Source organism: Eumetopias jubatus, unplaced genomic scaffold (assembly GCF_037043125.1).
Source record: "Eumetopias jubatus isolate StellerSeaLion01/CBP00866 unplaced genomic scaffold, mEumJub1_p1.0 scaffold_2, whole genome shotgun sequence".
NCBI lineage: Eukaryota > Metazoa > Chordata > Mammalia > Carnivora > Otariidae > Eumetopias > Eumetopias jubatus.
Window position 1 is genome coordinate 165,699,872 of NW_028274808.1, and position 25,650 is coordinate 165,725,521.

The 25,650-nt window shown below is 33.7% G+C and overlaps 1 protein-coding gene across 3 annotated transcripts; it reads left to right on the forward strand.

Annotated features, from left to right (window-relative positions):
- Positions 1 to 300: 300 nt before the first annotated feature.
- GNPDA2 (glucosamine-6-phosphate deaminase 2) lies at positions 301 to 23,910 on the forward strand. 3 transcript variants are annotated; one of them, XM_028088634.2, is made up of 8 exons: positions 314 to 370; positions 1,784 to 1,813; positions 3,310 to 3,471; positions 7,518 to 7,619; positions 8,672 to 8,854; positions 13,630 to 13,814; positions 17,556 to 17,730; positions 23,031 to 23,909. In XM_028088634.2, the coding sequence occupies exons 3-8, from the start codon at positions 3,348 to 3,350 to the stop codon at positions 23,090 to 23,092; spliced, it is 831 nt and encodes a 276-aa protein (XP_027944435.1). In that variant the 5' UTR covers positions 314 to 370; positions 1,784 to 1,813; positions 3,310 to 3,347; the 3' UTR covers positions 23,093 to 23,909. The 3 variants fall into 3 exon arrangements, with proteins under 3 accessions (XP_027944434.1, XP_027944436.1, XP_027944435.1); XM_028088633.2 differs by lacking the exon at positions 1,784 to 1,813 and having other exon boundaries at positions 301 to 370; XM_028088635.2 differs by lacking the exons at positions 1,784 to 1,813; positions 7,518 to 7,619 and having other exon boundaries at positions 301 to 370; positions 23,031 to 23,910.
- The last annotated feature ends 1,740 nt before the right edge of the window (positions 23,911 to 25,650 follow it).

Here is a 25,650-nt window from a genome sequence, read left to right on the forward strand (position 1 = left end):
AATTTAAGTAATGCTTATGTATGAGCACAACAGTCCTACATATTAAATTTCATAAACCCAAGAATCTACCTCAATTCAACCTCTGAGAGTTGATAAAAAGAGTAGCTGCAAGCTGATGGCCCAGGAACTGGAAACTCCCGTGTAGGAAAAGGTTCCTGCCTCACGGAATTCTTAAGAACCTCCGCACCGCTCATCCCTAGAGAGCTAGCGGTATGCGCATGCGCAGTACCCGCGGGCTGCGCCGCGGTCCTTTCTGAGCCTGGGGTTTACATCCGGGTCTTTGGACTTCGCGCTCCACACGCCGGCCCCGGGTTGCTGGGTGCTGGTTGTTTCCGCCGTTCCGACATCGGAAGTGCGGGTGGGTCGGCAGGTGAGTCCGGGCTGGGGACCAAGAAGGGGAGTCAGGCGGGGAACGGGTTGGTCATTGCCCCCTGGGGTGGGCTTTGTGCCGAAACGGGGACGTGCGGCCAGGACAGATTGCGGTCCCAGGAGCTTCGAGGCGGGGCTAGGGATGACGCGTGGCTGCTGGTGCCCTTCGAAATTGGGCCTCCGGGGGCAGGTTCCTATCCCTTCCTCTCTTTTGGCGGCTTTCTCCTGACACTTGTTAAAAATCAGTAACAGTCACCCTCATTTGTATTCGTTATAGTTTGCGGAGTGATTGGGCTCAGCAGCCACGCAGCTAAGGTGGGTTTGCAGCCCTGGTCTTGGCCTTCTAGGTAGGGACCACAGCCTTCTCTGCTGCTTCTCGCCCCACAGTGGGGATGGATGGGGCTCCCCTGCCCTGCACTTCAGAGACATTTTCAGGTCAGGTGCAGAAAAAAAGCTTAGAGCAGGAATTCTGAAGTTCAGATGCTAGTGTAGCTCCTAGACTAACTGTGCACAACCTAAGTCTTGTGCAAGTTCTCCTCCTGCTCCAAAGTTCTGAGATTTGTATTCAGCAGCCCATTCTCCAAGTTAATGCACATTCAGAATGAATCAGCACCAGAGGAAGGTGAGGGAATGGGGAGGGGGGAGCTCATTTTTTTGAGTGCTGTGTGGTTGTGATGCCAGAGAATTGCCCAGAGCCACACCAGTTTGGATCTATGAGGATTGGCAAAAACTGGCAAAAACACATTTTTTAATCTGAATAAATGTGACCAAAACATTCTGCTTTCCTCTGCGTGGGATGATTCATTTGAGACTTGTGTAATGAAGTCTGAGTACTCTGAATTTAAAACAAACAAAACTTGCCTGTACCTGATCTGAAAGACTTAACTTGAACTTCTTTGCAATGAAGTCTCTTCCTGTGGTGGTCTTTTCAAAATTTAACCTGATTGTAATAATCATCCATGATATTTCTAAAAGTGCAGATTCCATGGATCCCATTTCACATCTGTTGAAACACTTATGACAGGTGAGAGGGGCCTGGGAATCCATATTTTTAGCAGGCATCCCAAGTGCTTCTTTCAAGGCACATCTGGAGCGTGGGTCTTTCAGTCAGATAGACCCTCTACCATTAATAGCTTCATAACTTCAGCAGTAAATTTCTGAGTTACAGTTTTCTATATCTGAAAAATGAGGATGATAATTTCTACCCCAGAGACTTCAGCGATTCTAAGCCCTTAATAGTAGGGCCCCTATCTTAATCATTTTTGTGATTACACAGCTTAGTGCTTGGCATTTAATAGGCCCTCATAAGTGTGTTGAATTGAGAAAAAGAGATTGCGTGCCCAGAACACAGAAGATACTTGGAAATTCTAATGCTCTTCCTCCTTACCTTGCAATTCTTTTTTCTTTTTATCAGTAATCAGTTTGCTGAATATTCTTGTTAGAAGTAAGTATATCTCTTGATGGCATACTTATTAGAAGTTAAGTATATCTCTTTATGGCCAGGAAATGTTTCTGATTCTTGGTGTAACTTTGAAATTGTTTCTGGCATTAGATCATTTATGAATTTAAATAGAGGCGAAGTCCATTTGTGTTGGAGTGAATTTATGACTTCCTATGTAGATTATTGTCTGTAAATGCTATTTGTCTCTCGTTACTGTGCCAGAATTTTAAATCACGGTGATCATAATTTCTTGTTGTTATGCCAGAATTCTAAATCTTTATGTTCTTAAGGATATCATTTAGGTTTCATATATTCATTGTAATAAGACCTACTATTCCCATTAATTTCAAGAATTTGACTTATTTTTGTATGTAAAGTATAGAAACTCAGGACTGCTGAAGCCATTTGTAAAAGGATTGGTGTGGGTGACAGATCCATTTAAATATGAAACTAAGAATTAAAATCTGGGAATTATGGTTATAGGATACAGTGTAAATGTTATAAATCTTGTCAATATAAAAATAATACATTTTACAGAAATCAGGGGTTGTGAGTCATGGTAGTAGGTCAATCCACATTGTCTAAAATGGAATCATAGTTTTTAAATGACTCTGATCTCTTAATATTTTGTCTTAACCTTAGATTACTCTTTTAGGAACTAAAATTCCTTTTTATGAAGAATTTTTTTTTTCAGAGATCAGTTTTAGTTCACTTTTTCTTTTGTTAAATTCAGGAAGAATTAAATATTATGCTTTTTATTAAAAACAGCATGTCTAGTATGATCTCATTGTTGAAAATTATTTCTATACATTCTATTTATATGTGTGTGCATTAGATAGACATCTGGAATGTTGTATGCCTAATAATAATAATTTTTATTTATGAGTGTAGAATTTGAGTTGATTTTTTTCTTCCTCTTATACCTTTCTATATTGAAAAATGTTTAAGTGCAGGTATCATTTTTACAAAAACATCTAACAAAAGGGAGGTTTGGTTATTACAGTATTTATGGGGGTGAGTTCTGGATTTTAGTAAGTAACCCAAAGGTTGCTAAGTATCATTATTCCCTTTAACTTGCATTCAAGAAATGAGTACTGCTTTGTTTGCCTTTAGGCTTGTTTTATGTTGCTTTATATAACAACCCTGTCAAGACAGTGTAGTGTCATGGCTTATAAAAACTTTTAAGTTTGCCTTGATATGAATTCTGGCTTTGTCATTTAGTAACTTTGCGACCTCAGTCAAATTATGTGAGTTCTTCTCATCTAAAAGTGGGTGTTGTATTTAATTCAGAAGACTGTGTATGTACTTAAATTATGTAGGCCACTGCTCAGAACGCAAGGTCTGTTCAAAAGAGAAAGGCTATTACTATTTTAAAAGTACAGGTTGTATTTGTGTATGTCTTTTTTAAGTGATGTCCTTTTTAAAGTCATCAGTTTTAATACACTTATGTTTGAGTGTCTGTAAATTACTTAAAATGCTCTACAATGGAATTTTCTTAGGTTTGAACTTCTTGTCCTGGAAGCTGTGCATCACCATAATGAGGCTTGTAATTCTTGATAACTATGACTTGGCTAGTGAGTGGGCAGCCAAATACATCTGTAATCGCATCATTCAGTTCAAACCTGGACAGGACAGATACTTTACATTGGGTTTACCAACAGGTAATATACCTTTTTTTTTTTTCCATTTTAGGTACGTAAAATCATGGGATGGAAGGGTTTCTTTTAGTAAAGTATGTTTCCCCTTTATTTCTTGTCATATCACTGATTGAACATATTAGTATATAAAGCCAGAAATGTGTATTTAACTATCTGGTATCTGTGTTTCATTACTGTTTTCTTGTATTAAAATTATGTATCACTTACCACTCCAAAATGCAAAAGGAAATTTCTTGCATCAAAATTATACATCACTTTCCACTCCAAAATGCAAAAGGAAATATCCTAACTTAAGTGATGGTCATAATATTTTTGTACCTTTATCTAGTCATCTTTTGTTTTTTAAGGATATTACTTTCACTACTCATATACTTAATTAGTAGATTAGCCTTTCTAATGATTGTTAAGAGGTACCTGAACTATGTACTCTTGTCTCTTCATTTTACTTCCCCCGCCTCATATTCTTTTATTATCTTATTAGCCTTTTATAATTTGTGTTTATTTTCTTTTTATTATAGAAGTATTATGACTGAAAAATTGAAGACTGGTATGTCTTCATGACAGAGTAAACCTAAGTATGAATTGCACGTTTTGTTGTATTTAGTTCCTTGTTAAGGTTTTTCTTAAAAATTAACCAAGTAGTGTCATTGATCTCATGGCACTTAATTTTTTTTTTCATGGCACTCAATTTGATATTGTTGACTTCCACAGGAAAGAGTATTGGACATGGAATCAGAGCTACTACTTACTTTCTTGGTGACTGCAAGGCATTTATTCTACCTCCTTAATCTTTGGTTTCCTTTCCTTTAAGAAAGATAAGGATAATAATAGCCGATAATGCTGTTTGAGGCTCAGATAAGGCAGTGTTTGTGCCACTCCCTTGTATACTGTAAATACTGTATAAATTTTAAGGTTCCCATAAGTGTGTCTTATTTAAACAGTATTTTTTTCCTTCTGCTCCTTCCCCCATATGTGCTAATTACATAAAAGCTACAATTATACTTTTTTCCACTTGTGTAATTTCCATGAAAGGTATTGTTTAGCTCATGAAGTTGTTTGTTTGTTTGTTATCTTGCTTTTTGTCTTTTGGTCCAGGGCAGTAGATCTTGGTGAGAATGGTAAAGAGGGACTTTTAAAAACTGTACACACCAGACTGGCACCCTCAACACCCACATTTTTTATACATGAGCCCCAGTGGTTGGACACGGCCTCTGTATCAGTTTGCATACTGTAAACCCAGGCTGCAACCAGGCTAGCTGCTTTGATCACTCTGTCTTAATTATGATGTAGAAATAAACAGTAATTTTAGCTTGGGGGCAGAAAGCCTTCAAAGTGATGAATGCAAGCAGTCCTAAACATACTTTTGTGTGTTTAGATCTACAAATTTTGCTTATTTTAGGATAGTTTAACTGCTAATAATACACCTGCCAATGACGTATCTTGGAAAACCTTTGTTGACATTTTCCATTGACAGTGTTAATCATGCTCTCTCCTCCTTGCTTTTGAAGTTTGAGCATATGTTTATGTAATTGTATGTAGCATGCTGTATTTTAATTATCCCTCCACCAAGCACAGTTTCTGGAGAATATCTTTTCAGTGCTTATTGACGTGATCTTAACAAGCTTCACACGTAAGGGCCTGCATGCTTCCTGCCTCCCAAATTTATGCCCTGATTCTCTTAGTCTGAATCATGATAGGAAAATTAGACTACTTGTAGTTCAAAGAATAGACCTGACCTTGCTGGGTTTACTTTCATCATGTTGCTAGTATGTTACATAATGAAAACTGTATGAGCCATGGAACCAGACAGAATCTCTTGAATCTCTGGCTTCATTATCATATGATATTTGGCAAATTCCTTAGTCTTTTTGACCCATTTCTTCCATTCTCAAAATGAGAAAGATAATGCCAATTCCCCAAGGTTTACATGAGCTGATGTATAGCATCTAGCACATGGTAAACATACAAATGTCATTTCTCGGCCTCCTCCCCCATCTTTTTTTGTTCTCAACTACAACCTAACCCTAATTTTAACTATTGGAATTCTACCCTTTCTTCAAGACTTAGTTGAAATGTCATCTTCTTGGATATCCTTCCTTCAACAAACAAGACTATAATCTTTTCTTCTTTGATTTACAACAGTTCTCCAGACTTCTTATAGGTTATTTAGAATATTTTTGTTATGATTATTTGTCTATTCCTATCTTGTGAGGTTTTTTAGGATAGAAACAGTTTTAATTTTTGTTTCATCTGAATCATAGTAAGCACTTGGTAGTAGTTATGTTAGTAAATAAGTTTTGCAAAGCAAATATTAAAATGAAGTTTCTTTAACTAGTGCACCCTGTACCATATCTTTCATTATTTCTTTTTCTTCAGCCACTTGGATTAAAAAGTAGGAAATGAATGTGGTTTTTTTTGTCTTCACCATTGTGACTCCTCATCTTTTTTATTCATATATTCTTAAATCGAGGGAGTCCTATAATTAAACTCTTGACATTGAAACAAACAGATTTGTTTATGCTTCTCAAAAGAAAGAAGGAAAAGCACATTTATCCATCTTTAAGATAGGTCTTATGTTAGTGGGTTATAGTTCTTTGAGATGGAATTGTAAAATTTATAAATTATTAATTACAATTTAAAACAGTATGTTTGCTTAGCTTTTTTTTATAACTTTTTATTGTTATGTTAATCACCATACATTACATCATTAGTTTTTGATGTAAGTTTGCTTAGCTTTAAAAATATCTTTTAGTCTTCTGTTCTCTGAACCTATATTTATTATTTATAGCCACCTGTATTATTCTTTCATCTCAAATGAAAGGCAATTTTTTTACTACTATAGAATTTCCTTTTTTGTTTGTTTTTTTGTTTTGTATTCTTTTGCCAAAGACTGTTTAGTTCTGTCATACTTCTCTCTGCCACTTGAGTAGAAATTTTGTGTGCAGATGTTTTGTTTTGTGATGGTGAATATATTAGTAATTAATACTACCCCCAGGATTGGGAGGGCCAGATCACTTGTTAAGAATGCATTCATTTGGGGCGCCTGGGTGGCTCAGTCGTTAAGCATCTGCCTTTGGCTCAGGTCATGATCCTAGGGTCCTGGGATCTAGCCCCGCATTGGGCTCCCTGCTTGGCGGGAAGCCTGCTTCTCCCTCTCCCTCTGCCCCTGCTTGTGTTCCCTCTTGCTGTGTCTCTGTCAAATAAATAAATAAAATCTTAAAAAAAAAATGCAGTCAATCTCTAACCTTCCAGTTTGTAGTTAAAATGAAAAAATACAGCAAATTTAAAAACGGAGGCCATCTTCAAGTGGCTAAATTTATCTTTGTGCCATGTCAAGAAGCACTATCAAACTGATTTTAGTTTTATAAAACATGTAAAAGAATCACATTTATAAAACAATAAAATCAAGAACTCAGATGAAATATCCAAAGCCAAGATCCCATTTCCCAGAGGTCATTTTACTTTATACATTTTAGTTGATACATGCTGAATATAATGCAAAATAACAGAACCTCCAGTTAAAATCATAAAAGCTAATGTTCCTCAAACAGTACTTGCCAATTTCTGAGTCTACTTTGAAAGTAGAGGCAGTATTTAAATTTAGCTCTGGTTTCTCTTCTGATTTCATTAAATGGTCAACTTGACCTTTTTGTATTTCATTTATATGATATAAATCCTCTATAAAAGCTTTTTCTCAAAAGGTGAGGTGTTTTTCTTTTAATCCAAATGTGCTTTCTAGAAGTTTCTAATCTTGTAATATACATTAATTCCAAATACTGAACAACTCCAGAATAATTTTCCAAACTATAATTTCTATTGATAGATTTCTAGTTTTAGTCAGCAAATTCTAATTTACTAAGATTTCAAGGTGCCTTGCAAATGTATGTATAATTCAAAATATATTTGTTAATTGAATATGTATTTAAATTAATCATTGTTTCCCTAGTAAATGAGAAATAGAGAATATCATTAAGAGAATAAATATAAACTTTTTTAAAAAAGTAGGTTTTTCATATTATGTTAGAAAATGGACTCTCTATCTGTTTTAGGAAGTACACCTTTAGGATGTTATAAAAAACTAATAGAATATCACAAGAATGGAGACCTTTCTTTTAAATATGTAAAGACCTTTAACATGGATGAATATGTAGGTAAGTATATCGTTTGAATATATTATTTGGATATGTTATATTTTAAATAAAATGAATATAATTTAAGAATTAATATGTTATTTGAATTTATGTTTTGAATGTAATATAATTAGAAGATAACGTACTGCCTTGTGGTGAGGTTGGGAGTTTATATTTAAAAAATCTATATTTTTGTGATGCCAGCACAATATCATGGAGGAATATGGAACTAGAAATCAGAAGATCTGTATTCATTCTTGGGCTGTGCCACTTACCAATCATGCAACTTTGAGCCAGTCCGTCACACATTTTGGTGTTTTTTTTTGTCCCCTTAAGGCAAAGTTAAAACCAGTGTTGTTGTGGGGTAGAGCACCACATATGTAAAAGTAATTAGTAAAATAAAGATTTTTCAAATATATTTATATTTGTGGCTATGAAGCTTTTATGACATATTGACTGTTAACTTGCTTAATAGGAAAGATCTGTGATGCAAATGAACTCTTGTTTTAAACTTTGAACATAGGAATACATTTTTAATGTTAGCCTAAGTGATAGCCAAAGAATTGTTGTGATTCAGTATACTTTGCATGCATATAGGAAAAATAGATGAGAAACATGGACCAACATTCCAGATGTATGGCTAATTATGTTGAAATTAATATGTAAATCAGTTCCATTGGTAGAAGTTTTGTGCCTGAGAAGTGGAGTACAGTGATTAAATGCATGTGAACTAGATTTCTGTTTGAATTCCAGTCTATGAGCTGTGTGACCTTGGGAAAGTTACTTAACGTTTCTGTACTTTTGTTTATAAGATGAGCATGATAAAAGTAATTCCATAGATGTTATAAAAATTATTTGAATTAATACATACATGTAAGGTGGTTAACACCTGGCATATAATGACCATGTATTCCACATAAAAATGCCTGTAAATTGGATTTAATTTGGATATCCATGGGATGTGGAATAGAAAGATTATATATTTTAAATAGCATTTATGGCTTAATCAGAAAGTAAACTTTGGATTTATTCCTGGAAATACTTACATTTTTATTTATTAACTTTTTATTTAGGACTTCCCAGAAATCATCCTGAAAGCTACCATTCTTATATGTGGAATAACTTTTTTAAGCATATTGATATAGATCCTAAGAATGCTCATATCCTCGATGGGAATGCTGCAGATTTACAAGCAGAATGTGATGCTTTTGAAAAGAAAATAAAAGAAGCTGGAGGAATTGACCTTTTTGTTGGAGGTACGTAAAACATTTTTTCATTAATCTTACCTTTGTGTAATGTAGAGAACACCTGTAACTGTAATACCCATTTACTCAGCTACTGATTTTTATTTTACTTTATTTTCATCAAAAAATAATATTAAAGTTGCAAGCTAGAATTGCTTAAATTATGTCTTGAAAAATAAGTCCAATACCTGCTAAACTCTTTTATATTATTTCTTTAGAATTAACAGTTTACCACATCTTTCAAAATGAGTGATGTTTCTTTTCCTGAATGATAATTCTTATCTTTTATGATTTCTTTAAAATCCCAACCCAGCTTTCTTACCAAATTACAGGGTTAAATCTCTAAAAGTTTGCATGTGGAACAGTGGATTTTAGCATTTCTGTACTGATCACTTAAATTACTTCATCTCATTAAAAAAATCAGTTAAGACTGATGTGAGACTTTATTTATCATCACCCTTGAGTAAATGTGAACTAAGCTGTATAACTGTCTTTATAAACGCCACATGAATAAATGTTTAACTGGCTAAATTCCACTTGAAATTTATATATATCTACACCCATGCGTGTGTTCGTAATGTACCATTGAAAATAGGAAATTTCTTTGTAATGACAATATGGTTTTCTGTCGTCATTATGAAGCCTGAGATAGCTATTTAATTACCATAAGAATAGTATAACAACAACAAAACTGAAACCAAAATGCTTTTTGCCAAAGTTTTTAGTATTCAACTAAATGTACTAAAGCTCTAAATTAAGTTCTCTGGATATATCTTATATTTATTAAAAGACTGCTTAAAAGTACATGAATTAGATCTTCAGTAGAGCTGTATTGAGGCTGACTGATGGTTGAGGTGGCCAGGTATAGTTGTGGTTGGTTGCCCTTGGGGAAAATTGGGTATTACAGTCAGACATGAATTCGCATTCTGTTTTGGTCACTTATTATCTGTATGACCTTGGGAAGTTTATTGAAGTTCAGTATAATTAAGTTATTTGTAAAACAAGAATTAATATTAACCATTCCAAAACTTGTGAGAATTCATCATGTTATAACATGTAAAATGCTTGCATAGTGGTTGCTGTGTAATTGGTACTCCAATAAGTGTTATTCAGTTTTCTCTTTCTGAACTGTAGATGATGAAATAATTGTTCCTTAGTTCATTGAATTTCCTGCTTTTTTACTGAATTACTTCTAAGGGTATCCAGTGAGACTGAGATTTTCTCTTTGAGGAAATTTTTTTCTCTACCTAACAGAGCCAATATCATTTACTTTATTTTGTAAATGGGATGGTTTTATCTGAGCAAGAATCTAAGCTAGACTGTTTTACTTTTCAAAATAGAAAGTTACCTATGTTTTAAATAAAATTCCAGTATTCCTGGAAAATATATGTATTCCAGTTTTGTCCATATGATTCAATTCTGAAATAATTACTATTTGTACTTGCCAATATCTAGGGTGATTTAGGAATGTTTAAGGAATACACTACCCATGCATTCTTTAGGTTTTCTAAACTCCATACAAAAATCAAGTAGAATTACTATAATGTATACCTAATTACTGTAATGTAATTATACCTAATGTATCTGTATTTTAGTTATATCAAGAAATATTTCATTTACCATTATACAAAAAGGCATGGTAGTTTAATAGAGGTTCATTATTAAAAATGGTTTAAGATATTTTTATATCTTTACTTCATTTAAATATCTTTTTTTTCCTTTTAATTTATTTGCCTTACCTAAGGATCCATGTGACAAATCCCTTGGGGATTCTATGCCAGAAAATAGAATTTATTTGGGTGGGGGGACCTAAGAACTCTTAAACTCCATTTTTTCCCTTTGTCTGCTTTCCAGGAAGTATTCACAGCTTAATGTGGTGTTTAAGCCTGAATATCCCTTATCAAAGATTTCTCCTAGAACTTTCTTCATTTCCTATAGCTTTAAGTCACTTCTCATTTCTTTTTGGCTTAGGATTTTTGGTGTATTTCCTCACTATAGGTCACCTTAGTTTTCCCTTTGAAACAGATGGAGTGTAAATTATGTGTATCACTGACTCTTATACTAGAAAGAACCTTACTTTGTTTTCTAACCAGTTTTTGTCTTAAGCTTCCTGTAGACATTTTCTCCTGACCAATCAATCAATTAATCAATAAATAAGATTTCCTTGCCTCTTCCATTAACACCTTCTCTGTAGTCATGTCATGATCAGGGTCTGCCATTTTATATTTACCATCCAAAAGACATAATTACTCTGTGTATAGGGGAAGAAGGTTTAGCTTATTGCATTTTCTTTGAACTTTTTCCTATTTGGGGTACCTGATAATTGGATGTATACTCATGCAAGAATCTCATTTGATTCTTTGCCTTTGTTGACCTAGATTTGTTATTGGATTTTCAAGATGAGGCTTGGTATTTGGGTCTTATCACTTACCCTTCTTTTGTTCCAGGGTTTGTTGGTTAATAAAAACACTAAGAACTGAGCCAAATGGGATCAAAATATCAGCCTTATTAAAGGTAAAGTTGGATTAGAGATTTCAGGTTGGGCTTGAGGCCAAAATGGGGTTTCTTATTCTTCCCCTCTAAACTGGAAATAGTAGAATGAGAAGAGCTCAAGACTGTGAATCCATCATGTCTTACTCCTGGGAAATAGAACAGGAATTCCCTTTCCTCAGTAGAAAAGAAAAAGGAAACATACTGCCAAAAGTTCTTATCCTCCCTGTCATGACAGAATTGCTAAAAGAAAGAGTAGAGTGTATCATGCAATCCCTGACCCACCCCCAGCAGTAAAATACACAAATATGAAATTTTATAAACTCTAAGGATATTACTAACTTTAAAATTATCTTAAGATACTGTTTTTTTAAAAAAATAAAAATAAGACTGTGGGGAAAACCTTAACCCTCTCCTTTGGGTACATGATTAGAATCTTTGGTTTGCAAGTAACTGTAATCTACTTTGGGACCAAAAGTGAATTAACTAGAATGATTCTGGGCTAATGCACAGAATTGTTCTAAGAGTTGAAACAGCCAAGTCTATGGAAGAACAAGAACCAAGGCGCCTCAGATCTCCAAAGCAGGAACTTATGGATACTCTCCTGCAGTGCAGTCATCAGATACCTCAGCTGTAGGTGCCTTCCTTCTTTTCTCCACCCCACTCAGGTTTCAGAATTTCCTGAGAGAAATTCTGACTGTTTCAGCTTGGGACAAGTATTTGTCACTAGACCACAATCATCCTGACTCAGAGAGATACAGAGTAGATAAAGTGAGGGGAGCAGAGCAAGGTAGAAGGAGAAGAGAAAAACTATACTGAGCATACCAAAGAATAGCAACCATCTATTCATTATTCAACCATTATTTATTGAGGGCCTCCTATGTGTCATGTATTGTTCTAAGGGGTAAGGGTATAGTAATTAAGAGAAAGTCCTTACTCCAATGAAATTTACATTCTACCCCACAGAACTGTAGGAACACAGGGAAGGCCTGTAATCCAGACTCATGTTTTAGAGATGTTTCCTAAAGGTGTAAATGTATTAGTTTAGACTTAAAGACTGAATGAGAATGTGCCAGACATATTTATATCAGGAAGCTCAATTTCTAATAGTTACTTATGGTCAGTAAGGGAATATATTGACCCTTCTCTGTCTTGAACCACTGCTGATAATTTCAGCCTTACTCTATACTTTTGTATGACTCACACACAATGCCAGTTAGAACACTAATGTTGATCCTTGAGGACTTCCTATTTTTTCAGGAACTTTTATTTTCCTGGTCCCAGCCTTTCTTTTTTGTACACACATAGAGAAATATAAATATTTGCACAGATACATATTTAAGAGGAGAAACAGTAGTTTTACAAATCTGGAGAGAAATGCATATCTATAATTTAAAACTTATATTTATAGGCAGATACATATACACTAATGGAAAAATCCATACATAATAACCACATGTAGGTCAGGCTTTATGTCACCATATTAAAAATTCCTAAAATGTGGTGCTTTGGTAGCTTATATTTGCTCCCTAAGATTTTCATTTCTTCTTTGTTCCATCAAAACCAGGTTATTCTTTGTCATATTTTACTTTGTTGTAATCTGGGAGAAATTGGTTTGAATTACAGGCTAAGAGTCAGTAAAATACACATATCCGTCATTAAAGTAAAATGCAGAGTATAAATATAACAGCTATTTTGACTCAGAACTTGTGGGTTTATTTTTTCATTGAGGTTGTCAGAACTCTGACTAGCTAGTAGGGTACACATATGTAAAACTTGATTTATTCATTCCATAGAAGGATTCTTCATTTTACAAAAAGATTTACTTCCAGTTTCATTCAAATAAGGAATGTCATATTTTTATCTATATTTTAGAGGCAGTCCTAGAATATTTTAGAGCTGGCAGTGGGTCTCTTTAAAGCAGTGTTTTCAGGTTGTGGTTGTCACCCATTATTAGGTCATGACATATCAGTATAGCCATTCACATTCTGCATTTTCCTTTTGTATGTTTTCCTTGTGAAATTGAATGACTCCTAGCAGGGGTAAGTATTGTTTCATGCAGTTCTTGTTTTTAATTACATTTGTATGTGTGTATATGTGTGCTAGATTGCAGTGTCAGTTACGTTCATGCTAGCTCAGTGCTAAGCATATGGAATACATTGAAATACTTGTTGAATCAAATACAGGAACAAGTATTTAATGCAGCATTAGAATATGACTATTTGCTCTTAAAAACAAGATGAACTTTGAGAAATCTTATTTTATGTGTCTATGTGTGTGTATACCTCTTTTAAAAGGAATTGGTCCAGATGGTCATATCGCTTTCAATGAGCCAGGATCCAGTTTAGTATCAAGGACAAGATTAAAGACTCTAGCAATGGACACCATTTTGGCAAATGCTAAATATTTTGATGGAGATTTATCGAAGGTGCCAACTATGGCTCTAACAGTTGGTGTGGGGACGGTGATGGATGCAAGAGAAGTAAGAATTCAATATTCTTTGATGTCTGTAGATTTTGGAGGAGTTATGGCACCAAATAATTTTTGTTACATCCTATTCACTAGGTAAATTGTTATCTAGCTCTCAGTGACTTCTGTCTCATTGCCATGTTTAGAGTCCAACTAAGTCTTTTGGAGCTAAGAATTAGGCACCACTCCTTCTGGAATACTGCTACCTTGGCCTATTCTGCTTCTCAGTTTGAGTTCCTAAAATCATACTGATCAAATGGTCTGTTTTTAAGTGAAATGGTGTGGTGAAAGGTCTGTTGTAACAAAAATGCAATGCTGGTTAAACTATTTTTGGAGGCTCAGGATAATTTACTGTAAAGTACTTCTTGACTGTGGGAGGATAGCCAGTTAGTTTCCAGCATAAAAAGAACCCATTTAAGGCTGAATCTGTTCTAAATTTGGTATACTTAAGAAGGCAAGTACTCTGAACAATATATCCTGCCTAATTTTTAAATTTTTAATTGGGCTTTCATTTCCTTCCCTGAGAATAACAGAACAAATTATAGTCAGCTCAGGATTCTAAGTGGTTCAATTATATGGAAACTCCATTCCTTCCTGATAACAAGATGGGACAGGTTCAGAGGAAAGCATACAGACAAGTTATGAATAAGTAATGTATCTTAATGTAAATATGCCTAGACTTGAACATACAAATAGAACTGTTATTCAAAATGTAGTTTTTCATCTAAAAATCATCAGTATGTGAAGAAAGACCTTCACGAATTGAAATTCCATAGTAATTAAGTTGAAAAAGATTTCAGAGCAATTGTATTTCTAAAATATGAAACTGAAAGTTATGCAAATAGATTTCTTACATTTAACAAGATTTAAGTTGTAATGTAACAAGCTAATTCTTAGAATGAACAAAGTTATTAAGATACTGATTTTTTTTTCTTTTGGTCAGTTTGTCAGGAAAATTTTATGTCACTCACCTCACAGTACTCACGCTCAGCGTGATTACAAAGAAAATTATTATGGCAAAACTATTCTAGGACTTCATTGTTTTCCCAGGGGCCCTAGTGCTTTGATTTTTCTATCATTCTTTTGAAACAAGTATCACATCATCATACTTAATGATTTTCTTATCTTTAATTATAAGGAGCTTAATGTGTACAGATTTTCATTTGCCAGTGATTTTAACTGTGATGTGAGCTGTTCTTCAATTTTAGTTTCATTAAGAACAGATACACTTAATAAAATTTTGAATCAATGTGTGGGGAAGATGCTATTATTAGATGGAAAGTACATATGAATGGTAAACTAAATTTCTAAGTGGTTAGTGTATCAGGAAGCAGCTTCACAATTTGGCAGCTCTGTTAATGGGGACCTTCTGTACATACCTTGGAAGTGACACCCTGGAAGTTATTATAGGTTTCCTTAAAATTTGGGATTTGTCAACTAGATAAGGAACCACTCCAGTCACTACTTTATCACTCTCCTTGGCTTGAGGCCTTCACACTGATTACCACTGTGAAATGCTCTACTTTTCCAGACCTTGCTTAACTAAAATGGCACCTTTCAGTTTTTAACTTTCAGAATTACCTTTCTTGACCATAATCCTCATAGTCAAAGTTACTTTCTTCTGTTTTCTCTTAGACCACTCTGTTCTTTTCCTTTGTAGCACTTCTCACAATTTCTGATTGTTCTTGTATGTTTACTGGTTTTAGCATCTTTTTTCTCACTAATATACAATCTCTGTGAGTTTATAGGTCATGTATACCTAGCACCTTACACTGCCTGTCACATAATAGGTATTTAATAACTGTTGGGAATAGTGTGAATGAATTATGTTCGTAATTCATGTTGGACAAAGTTCTATCCACAGTCATTTACTTGAACCACCAAATCTGATTTTTGTTGACTTTAGGCTCTTCGCCGAAATCTAAATTTACCTTCAAAGAATTGAAATTTGTTTTTACTGAGGTATATTTAAAGATAATGTCATATATTTTAAAGATAATTTCAAAAGAAAAATTATTTTCCACTATTGCAACATCTTTATAATTGTTATATATAATAATAATACTTTGGATATTTATTCTTAAGATGACATAGGAAAAACTAATTTAAAAATCTGCTTTTGATTTTGCTACCTTATTGAAAGTCACCGAAGTCAGTAATGACTTCTTCATTGCTAACAACCGGCATCTTTTCTGCAGGTCTTATCCTATTGGGTCTCTTTTCATCATCTACTACTGTTGACCGTCCCTCCCATCATAAATCTCTGCCATTACTCTTCTTACTTTCTGAGCATTCCTTCTCAGTCTGCTTCTCAGGCTTTTCTTCTTCATCTGCCTTTTGAATATTGTTTTTCCCTAGGGTTTCATTCTGGAACTGCATATTCATTCTGCATGCTTTGGGGCATGACCTTTTTTCTTTTTTTTTTTTTTTAAATATGTCAATAGCAGTCACTCTTTGGAACATTCTTTCAGTAGTTTTATCACTATTCCAAAAAGATAAAGTACTCAATACAGTGATAATAATACGTATCTTTATCTTGTACTCCTGAAGCTGCACGTTTTGTATTTCCAACTTCCAGCTGACATCTCCATATTCAGACTCCCTATACTTAAGCTGTCCAAAATTTAAATTTATCTTTCCACCAAATTTGCCTTTCTTCTGAGTATTCCCTCCCTTGGTGAATAGCAATACTCACCATGAAAATTAGCTTGATGGGGCGCCTGGGTAGCTCAGTTGTTAAGTGTCTGCCTTAGGCTTAGGTCATAATCAGAGGGTCCTGGGATCAAGCCCTTCATTAGGCTCCCTGCTCAGCAGGAAGCCTGCTTCTCCCTCTTCCATTCCCCGTTTGTGTTCCCCTTCTAACTCTGTCTCTCTCTGTCAAATAAATAAATAAAATCTTAAAAAAAAATTATATGAGCTTGAAACATGTGTCATTCTGTTTCTTCTCTACATCTAATCAGTCACCAAATCCCAACCATTTAACAAATAACTTAGAGGTAAATAAGGACTATTAAGCCTATATATCAGTTTTTTCAAGGATTATTGCAAACCTCTTCTCAATCATAAAAATAGTAAAGATTCATTCTGACACATACACACTTACATTGGCACATGTTCTTTGAATTATAGGCTTTTAGGAATTTGGGACCAACAGCTTGGATTTTCTGTAATTCATAAGGGTATTCTTAGTCTTGTGTGCTTCTTAAAGGACAGTTCTCACATTTAAGTAGATCCCTAATCCTTCTTTAAATCTAGTTTTTGTTTCAAGACAACTTTGATAAAATCTGTTCAGTAAAATAGTCTTTAGGCTTCTTTCTCTAACTTTCAAAGTAATATCTACTGTATTGATTGGGTTAGGGCAATTTGGTATATCATTCCTGCTTATGTCAATTCTTTGTTGACCTGCAATTCTGCTTTTGCAAAACAGCCCTTTTCTTTCTTTTTTCTTCATTTTCCCAGGTCACTTATACACATCAATATCTAAGTATTAAGTACCTGCATTATGGTATATTCAATACTTCATAAGAAGATACAATTTTACTTTCTTAAACCAGAAGTTACACTTTATGCTTGCCTTTTACCTCGAAGAACAAAAATAAATACCTTGAACTGTGAAGAAATATGTAGCTATTTATTTTTATTTTACCTTCAGAAGAGTATTGGTGCTAACATCTTCAAAAAAAAAATAGAGCTTTTTAGTCATTTGAAACATGTTTTAAGAATTAATTAACATGTAATGGTCATGACTTTTCAGGTAATGATCCTCATAACAGGTGCACACAAGGCATTTGCTCTCTACAAAGCAATAGAAGAAGGAGTAAATCACATGTGGACTGTTTCTGCTTTCCAGCAGCATCCCCGAACTATTTTTGTGTGTGACGAAGATGCTACTTTAGAATTAAGAGTTAAAACTGTGAAATACTTTAAAGGTGAGCATTGAAATTTCAGAAGCAGAATGTAAGAATGTCCCATTGTAGATGACAATTAAAACTTAATAGACTGTGGAGTCATATCCTGCACTGTGCCTATTGAAACCAGCATTTTGCCAACACAGTAGCCAGTTCTTTTTAAGGAATAGAAAAATCTCACCTCAAATAATAGCTTTCAAAATAGTTTCCTATTTTTTTCTTGAAATCCAAAATTTAATAAAATATAAAATATCTTACTTTCATAATGTATATATAAGATTAAGTAACCCAAAAGAAAATATATATATACCTACACACACACACACACACACACACACACACACACACACACACACACACACACACACACACACACTCACTCACTCTCTCTCTCTCTCTCTCTCTCTCTCTCTCTCTCTCTCTATTTTCTTTTGTTTCCCTGCCCTACCTTCCTCACCAAGGTATGGTTTAGAATCTAAGCAGCAGATAAGTTGGGTCGCCCACTATCTCATTTAATCTTCACAATTTCAAATTATTCCCATATATCAGTTATAATGGTTCAGTGTCAGAGCAGTATGGAATAAGCTCTGCAAGTTAAGTAGGGGTTTGACTGCCCAGACTTCTGCATGTAGCTTGTGCTTTTGACTCTTTCTGCAGTCTGGTTCAGTAATTCTTAAACCTTCCCATACCGGGTTGTATATATGAAACCACATGTGCTTGATGTAATGGGTGATTTAAGAGATTTTCAAGGAAAATTTGACTATACTGTTTAGAAACCATTCCCTGCTTAAGAGTGAATTCCGCATATAGATATACACACATAATAAACAAGCTGTATAAATAGGTGCTCTTTATAAAGTATTTTATATAGCTGATATGAAAATATATAACTGGTCATCTATATATATATATATATACACAGAGTATGTAGTATGTGTACTATTGATATTACATGAATATGTATTTTTAATCTTTGTACTCTAGTTACTAGGTGCTTATTTAACATGTATTAGAAAAAATACACTAAACCAATCAAACTTGTATTCCATAAACATCGTTTTGACAGTTAAAGAAGTTACCATATTTTATTGCCTGTGAGACACATCTTTTTTCACATCTATCTTGTCTGAAATTGGGATGTGTTTAAAATTGGTCATTATCAGTTACCTAGTAGTATTTTTTCTTGATACATAATGTGTGTCTCAGTCTTCAGCGTCTCATTCATGAAATAATAGTATATAAATTTAAATTACAAGTCAATTTAAAAAATCTTTAACTCATAGTTCATGTAAATGGTGTGGATGTGGCAAAAATCTTGATGATACACAAATGAAGTTTGATGAATAGTGAACAATCAAAATTTTAATCATGCTTAGTTTTCTATTTGCATTTGGCTGTTGTGAGCACTTTCCTATTTCACAATTCTTCAAAAGCATTTTTAATGGCTATATAAGTAGATGTATCAAAATTTACTTAAACCTTTCCTTACTGTTAAATGCTTAGATTATTTCCAGTCATTTATATTTTTATCAAAAGTTTGTTTTTCTTTTACCAAGCCACAGAAGTATCAAATTAAACGGAAATATTGTCAAGTTTTTAAATAAGTTGACAGGTAAAAGAGAAAGATTTGTGATAAGTTATGTATAAGAGTCCTTGTATGGAGTTTTACCCATATATTTCCAGGTAGTCTTTCAGATTTCATTACAAATAATAGATTCCTTGAAAAGATTAATAAAAGGAATCCCCATTATCCACATATTTTAATGCCAGAGATCATTTAAGATTCCCATGTTCTGGTACCAGCAATCTTCAGGTAAACCCTTGTGCTTATCAAATGTTGTCAATTCCGTTTTTATAAAATGTTTACATTTTAGTGTAGTAAATATTTAATAGCAGCTAATACTTATATGACCAGGCACTATTCTAAATGGATTATACTTGATTTACTTAATTCTCACCATGCAATGAAGTGGGTATTCTTATAATCCCATTTACAGATGAGTTAACAGGCTTAATAGAGGTGTTAAGTCACCCAAAGTCATACAGCTCATATGTGGGCAGAGCTGGGTAAGTGAAACCAGTCTTATCTGGTGTCTGGGCTTTTGTCCACTGTTTATACTCATAGAAGGGGAATAAACTTTGGCTATCTAAATCATATTTCTGTTTGTTTGGGTTGCTTTCATACTGTAATAATTGCTTCCAAAAAGGCATGGACATAAGTTAATTTAAAAAACAAGAGAGGTAGATGATTACATGTATTTTGTTCTTTTAATTCATCTATCCAGATTCTAAGCTGTTCTGACACATTTTGAAGTATAGACTATTCATGAGAGAATCGCTGCACTGCTCTTTTGAGGACATTATTTTCTAATATGGATCTGTATATATTTCTGGAGAGGTTCAGGGTATCAGCCTGTCAGAGTGCCTCCCATCAATATGGAGAAAAATGGAATTGAGATATTATTCTGGGCTATATGCAGACCTCATTTTACAGTAAGGTATTTTAATACAGGGTAGAATAATTGAATATTCATAACTTATACGTAAGTATAGTTTTATATATTTGCCATATTCTCATTGAGGTATTTTACCACTTTAAGATGTACCGGAGGATATGAATCCTATAGTTACCTTCTGTAGTTCTTCAGATTCCAGTCACATTACTACCCTATCTTCTGCCATCACTAAAATGTGCATAAAAGGGCTCTAATTATGTAGGTCCAGAAGAAAATCTAGGTTCTAAATCTAGCATCTAAAACAATAAAAATCAATGCAAATGGAAGTTTCAGTATGTACCTTTTGGAAGATAGAAGTAAATTGCAGGAAAACAGTTTAATATTTTAGTCCAATTTTTTTGTTTGTGCTGATTTTATATAAAGCCTGTGTTTTATGTCTTCAAGAGTATATTTTTAAGACCTCCATCATTATGGTGAACATTTTTGTTTGTTTCATCCTTTGTAGACCCTATTCCAGTAGCTTGAGACAGAGATTGAATGAGTCAGATGGAGTCAGAACCATAAAGTTGACATTCAGAATCTATGACATTTAACTTCTTCTGGCAACATGTTAGGAAGTCTGTACATTTTAGTACTCAGAATTTATTTTTTTCTGTTAATGATTCAAGTAGCAATGATTTGTTTCTATCAATTCTTGTATAAAAATTGTTTTACCTTAAGTCATAATAAATTCTTTATCATCCAAAATGCATTTCTAGTTTGGAAACAGCCTTATGTGTAAAAGTTACAGCCAATGTATAGTTAAACTTTATATAGAGTTGAACTTTTAATGTTTATTCTGATATTTGGGGTTTTCAAGTTCTAATGTATTATTTCCATGATCAAAGCTGTAAGTAAATGATAGATGAATTGTATCAAGTAGAATGATCCTCTTAATTACAGTGGCTTCTCCATATGAGGTTACATCTTCTCAACTGAGTGGCTAAAATTACCATTGTTTCTGTGTCCCCTCTCCTCCTAGGTTTCTCCAGTTACCATTTTACTGCTCTTTACATTCTGGTTGTTGAAATGGATTAAACTTTTCAGTTAAATTCTGTTTTTAATAGCATTGGTTCTATTTAGAGATACTACCTGGTTAATCATTTTCATTAGCAAATATTTCTTCTGCACTATAAAAATTACCCTTTAATGTGTATTTTTAGTAAATATAAATTATATTTTCCAGTTAGTGTCATCAGCCAAGAAAACAGGCCAAAGTGCCTTCAAGTACATAGTCTCACATGGTGTTAGTAAAAAAAAAAAAAGAAAAAAAAAAAGAAGTGTAAGATCTCTTCCTGAAAGTAGTTGACTCAGCATCATAAAAACTTGGCTTTATATTAAGTGATTTGAGAAAATAAAATGTAATATATTTCGTTAAAAGCTTCACAAAGGTGATAGGGACTTAAATTTTGTTCACTGCATTATTTCAGCATCTGGAAGTGTGCCTGGTACATTGGAGGCATTTGATAAATTGTGGGTAGTTGGGACAGATGGATGGATGGGAGAACATAGAACTATGAAACCACCAGTCTAACCACTAAATTATGTAAAATCACCCTATGAAGCCCAAAGGATATTAAATAAAAAGAATTAAATAGTAGTTGAAGAAAACTTTTTTTTGAGTTGATAGGATGGAAAGCCCTAGAAAATAGATGATAGCACTCAAATTGGGAGTTAATAGCTCTTCCATAAAGCTAACAGGAGCAGAACAAGTTCCCATTAATAAGTTCAAGTATATATATTGATAAAGGCCTAGACTGTATTTTTTTTTTTTTTTTTTTTTTTTTTTGTAATCTCTACACCTAACATGGGGCTTGAATTTACAAACCCAGAATCAAGAGTCACATGCTCTTTCAACTGAGCCAGCCAGGAGACCCTGGGCTAGATTATACTTTAAAAGCAAAAGGAAATGTAGAGGTTAAGAGCAAAAAGGAAAACCAGGGTTCAAATGTCATGACTCTTCACCTCTTTTGGGTCATGGACCACTATGAAAATCTGGTGAAGAGACTGTCCTCAGAAAAAAATGCACACATACACACACAAATTTGTATATTAATGCGGGAGAATCAAAGACTCTTTGAACCATCCCTAGCTCTTTTATATCCTAAGATTGAGGCTGTACTTGATTTCTGCCAGGTGAACAGCTTCCAGTTGTCAGTTTGGGAGTCAGAAATGATTCAGTACTGACTGCTCTATTTTGGCATTCTAAATTTAAATCTTTGGTTATGTTTAAATATGGAGTCTTCAACTTTTTAATGGCACCTTGGATTTTTTTCTTAACCTCCTTCAGTATAGTTTATCACCCCTGTTGTAAATACACATGTCAAAATGGTGGAAAATAATTTGCCAGATGAATGGATAGGGTAATACTTTGGGGAACTTAAAGCTATCCCAGTTTAATAACGGTTCTGAGTTCCTGGGCTGGAGTCTGGTAGAGAAGTGCAAAGGATCAAACTCAAAAGACTTATAGGATGTAATTAAAGTGTATTAACCAAGTCATTATTCAAATTTGTTATTTTGCCATATTGAAGCTTTGAAGGCAAGAACTGCTTCTACTCCCAAGGAATTTGTACTCATTCATCTACAGCTTCATAAATAACTGTAAATTATTTACAGCTAAACATTATTATTTATAGCTATTTGCTAGGTAGTTACAACTAAACATTATGAAACATTTCTATTTGCATTTTTCAATAAAACTTAACTTTTGTATCAGATGGGAACCAGTATACTTATTGTATCTTATAAACTCTTCTATTTTCTAAGGTAAATGAGAGATAATTCAAAATTAAAAATAAAACTAGAATTGTGCTTTTTTTCTTTAAGGTTTAATGCATGTGCACAATAAACTTGTGGATCCACTATACAGTATGAAAGAAGGAAATTGAAGGAGATTGGAGCAAAATTCTGCTTGAATGAACAGAACACTTTTTTAAGTAGTAGATGAATTTTCAGCTATGCAATATGATAAAACGGGGATTTTTTTGAAGACTGTCATTTTTGAAGTCCAATATCTATATGTTAAACATTCCATATTTAGAATGTGTCCATTTTATATTAAGGTTTAGGAGAAGTAGTTGGTTCTCACAAATAGCTGTTTATTATAAAGTACAGAAGCCACACAGCCACTCTGTAAAACATCACAGAAATGAAATCTTTGTTTAAAAATTTCAAGTCATTTTAAATGTGAAGAATCTGTACACCAAATATCATTCATATGAATCTGGTGGCATTCTCAGAGTTTTATTTTTTAATCACATAAAGACACTCCAAGCCTTTCAGATATCAAACAATCATTGCAAACCTTTACTTTTGGAATGTAATCTTTGTATTTTCTGTGCATTACACAAGCTTTTCTGCACGTGGTTGCCTTAGTCATCTTTCTGCAGTAGCATCTGGACATCAAAAGTCCTGCTATATATTGTTGGAACAGAGAATTTGAAGAGATGCCAGTGCCTAAAAGTACAGTTTACGTCCTTTTGGAAAGTATGTATAAGTGCATGATTTTTGTGCACCACCTTCTATAGCACTTTTTTACAAATGTGCTCTTATTTTTATTTAATGACTTGGGTTCATGCTTTTAATATAAGTATTTTGGCAATTATGAACTTTATACCTAGCAACATACTTAAATTCTTTTGAAGACAATTTTCTGATTATTGTTAAATTCATAAATGATTAGCTTTATTCCTCAATTATATGTCTAAAAGGATAACATGATAAGTATATATAAAAGGAATTACTGTAAACTTAGATTGCCATTAACAACTTGCATCATTAAATTGCAAATAAAAGTATATTGTTTTCTATCTTTAACTCAAATAAAGCTTATAATAAACAAATGTTATCTAAATTTTATTTCCAGAGATGAAACTGAATACATGCATCTGAGATATTCCAACATTATTAGCAGTATTGATTCTGCATTTACTTTTGGTTGCCATCAGGCATTTAAGAGATTTAAGTTAAAAGACAGTAATTCTACCTGTAATTTCTTAGTCACTCAGTGGGGAGTAAAAAATTCTCCCTCTTCAGCATATTTTCCATCTTACAAGCCCATCTCAGAGAAGCATTACTTACATACCTTAACTGAAATGTGACTGAAATGTATTTACAATTAAGTTCCTTAAAATAAAATAAACAGCAAATAAAAATAAATAAAACTGTTAGTATAAAATAGGTTCCTTAAATCCCAAATAACGTAGTTATAATTGCCTTGTGTTATAAATGGTCTTTAAATAAGTCATATCATCTTCCAGTCACATACCTGGTAATAAAGTACTGATTACTACAAACTATCCTATCTTATAAAGTCATAGTATTAAAGTGAAAATGCTGTTTTGGTGCATGATTCAACTAGTTATTTCTGTGCTTAAATGTGCCAGCTGAAAGAAGATCTTTCCATCACTGCCCTTGATGTTAGGGGGCTATTTTGAGTCAAGCCCATGTACACAAGCACCTCAGCAAACTGATTTCTGGCCACTCTAGCTCCCTAGCTCAGAGGCTAAGCTGCTGTTAAAGAACCAAGAAGCGTATCAGATTTCCACAAGGCAATAAAGCACGGTAGGTTAAGAACTAGTAGAAACCACTGTTTGAATCCCAGCTCTGTCAATAACTGACACCGGCAAGTGTTAAGTCTGAGCTGCTTGCCCTATAAGATGGTAACAGTACTTGTACCTCGACTGTTGTATAGACTGAATGAAGCAATGCCTATGGAGCTCAGCTCAATGGCTGTCATATATTATACTCAATAAATGGTGGCTATTCTAATACTCATATTTAAATTATTGTAATGTTTGCAAAAATCTCAGTACTGTTAAGGTCCTCTGGGAAATATGCTTAGAAGGCACACAACTCTCTATCATGAAAATCATCTGGGAGAGTGGTTGGGAGAAGCGAACTTAAGCTTATACTACAAAATCTGAAAAATACTTTTATCACTACAAGTAAAACTGCTTCCTGAAAAGTCAGAGGTTAAAGGAAGAGAACTAAATGTGTCCAAATTATACACATACTAATACAGCACAAATATTAAATAGTAGACACATGGTGCATACTTCATGCCAGGTACCAACTTGTAACTTTCTCCTGACAATAATGGTAGAACAGAACATTCTGTCTTAGAAATTATATGTAAATGCTCTTCTAGTTTCAAATATACTATGCAAAATACAAATATTGTTATGGAATTTCATATTTCATCTGTTCTATTACAGCTGGAGGGGATAGGGAAGATAATAGGAGATAATATAAGTAGGACGAAATCATAGGCTAATTAACCTCCATTCACAATTTTAAGTAAATCCCACTATCTTAAAGTTAGAATTACCTCATAATGTAATAACCTTAGTATAAAATATATCGATAGTCTTATCCCTAACAAGACGTTTACCTCATTCAGTTCATTCAAGGTAGAGGACAAAATTCAATGGCTAATTTGCAACGA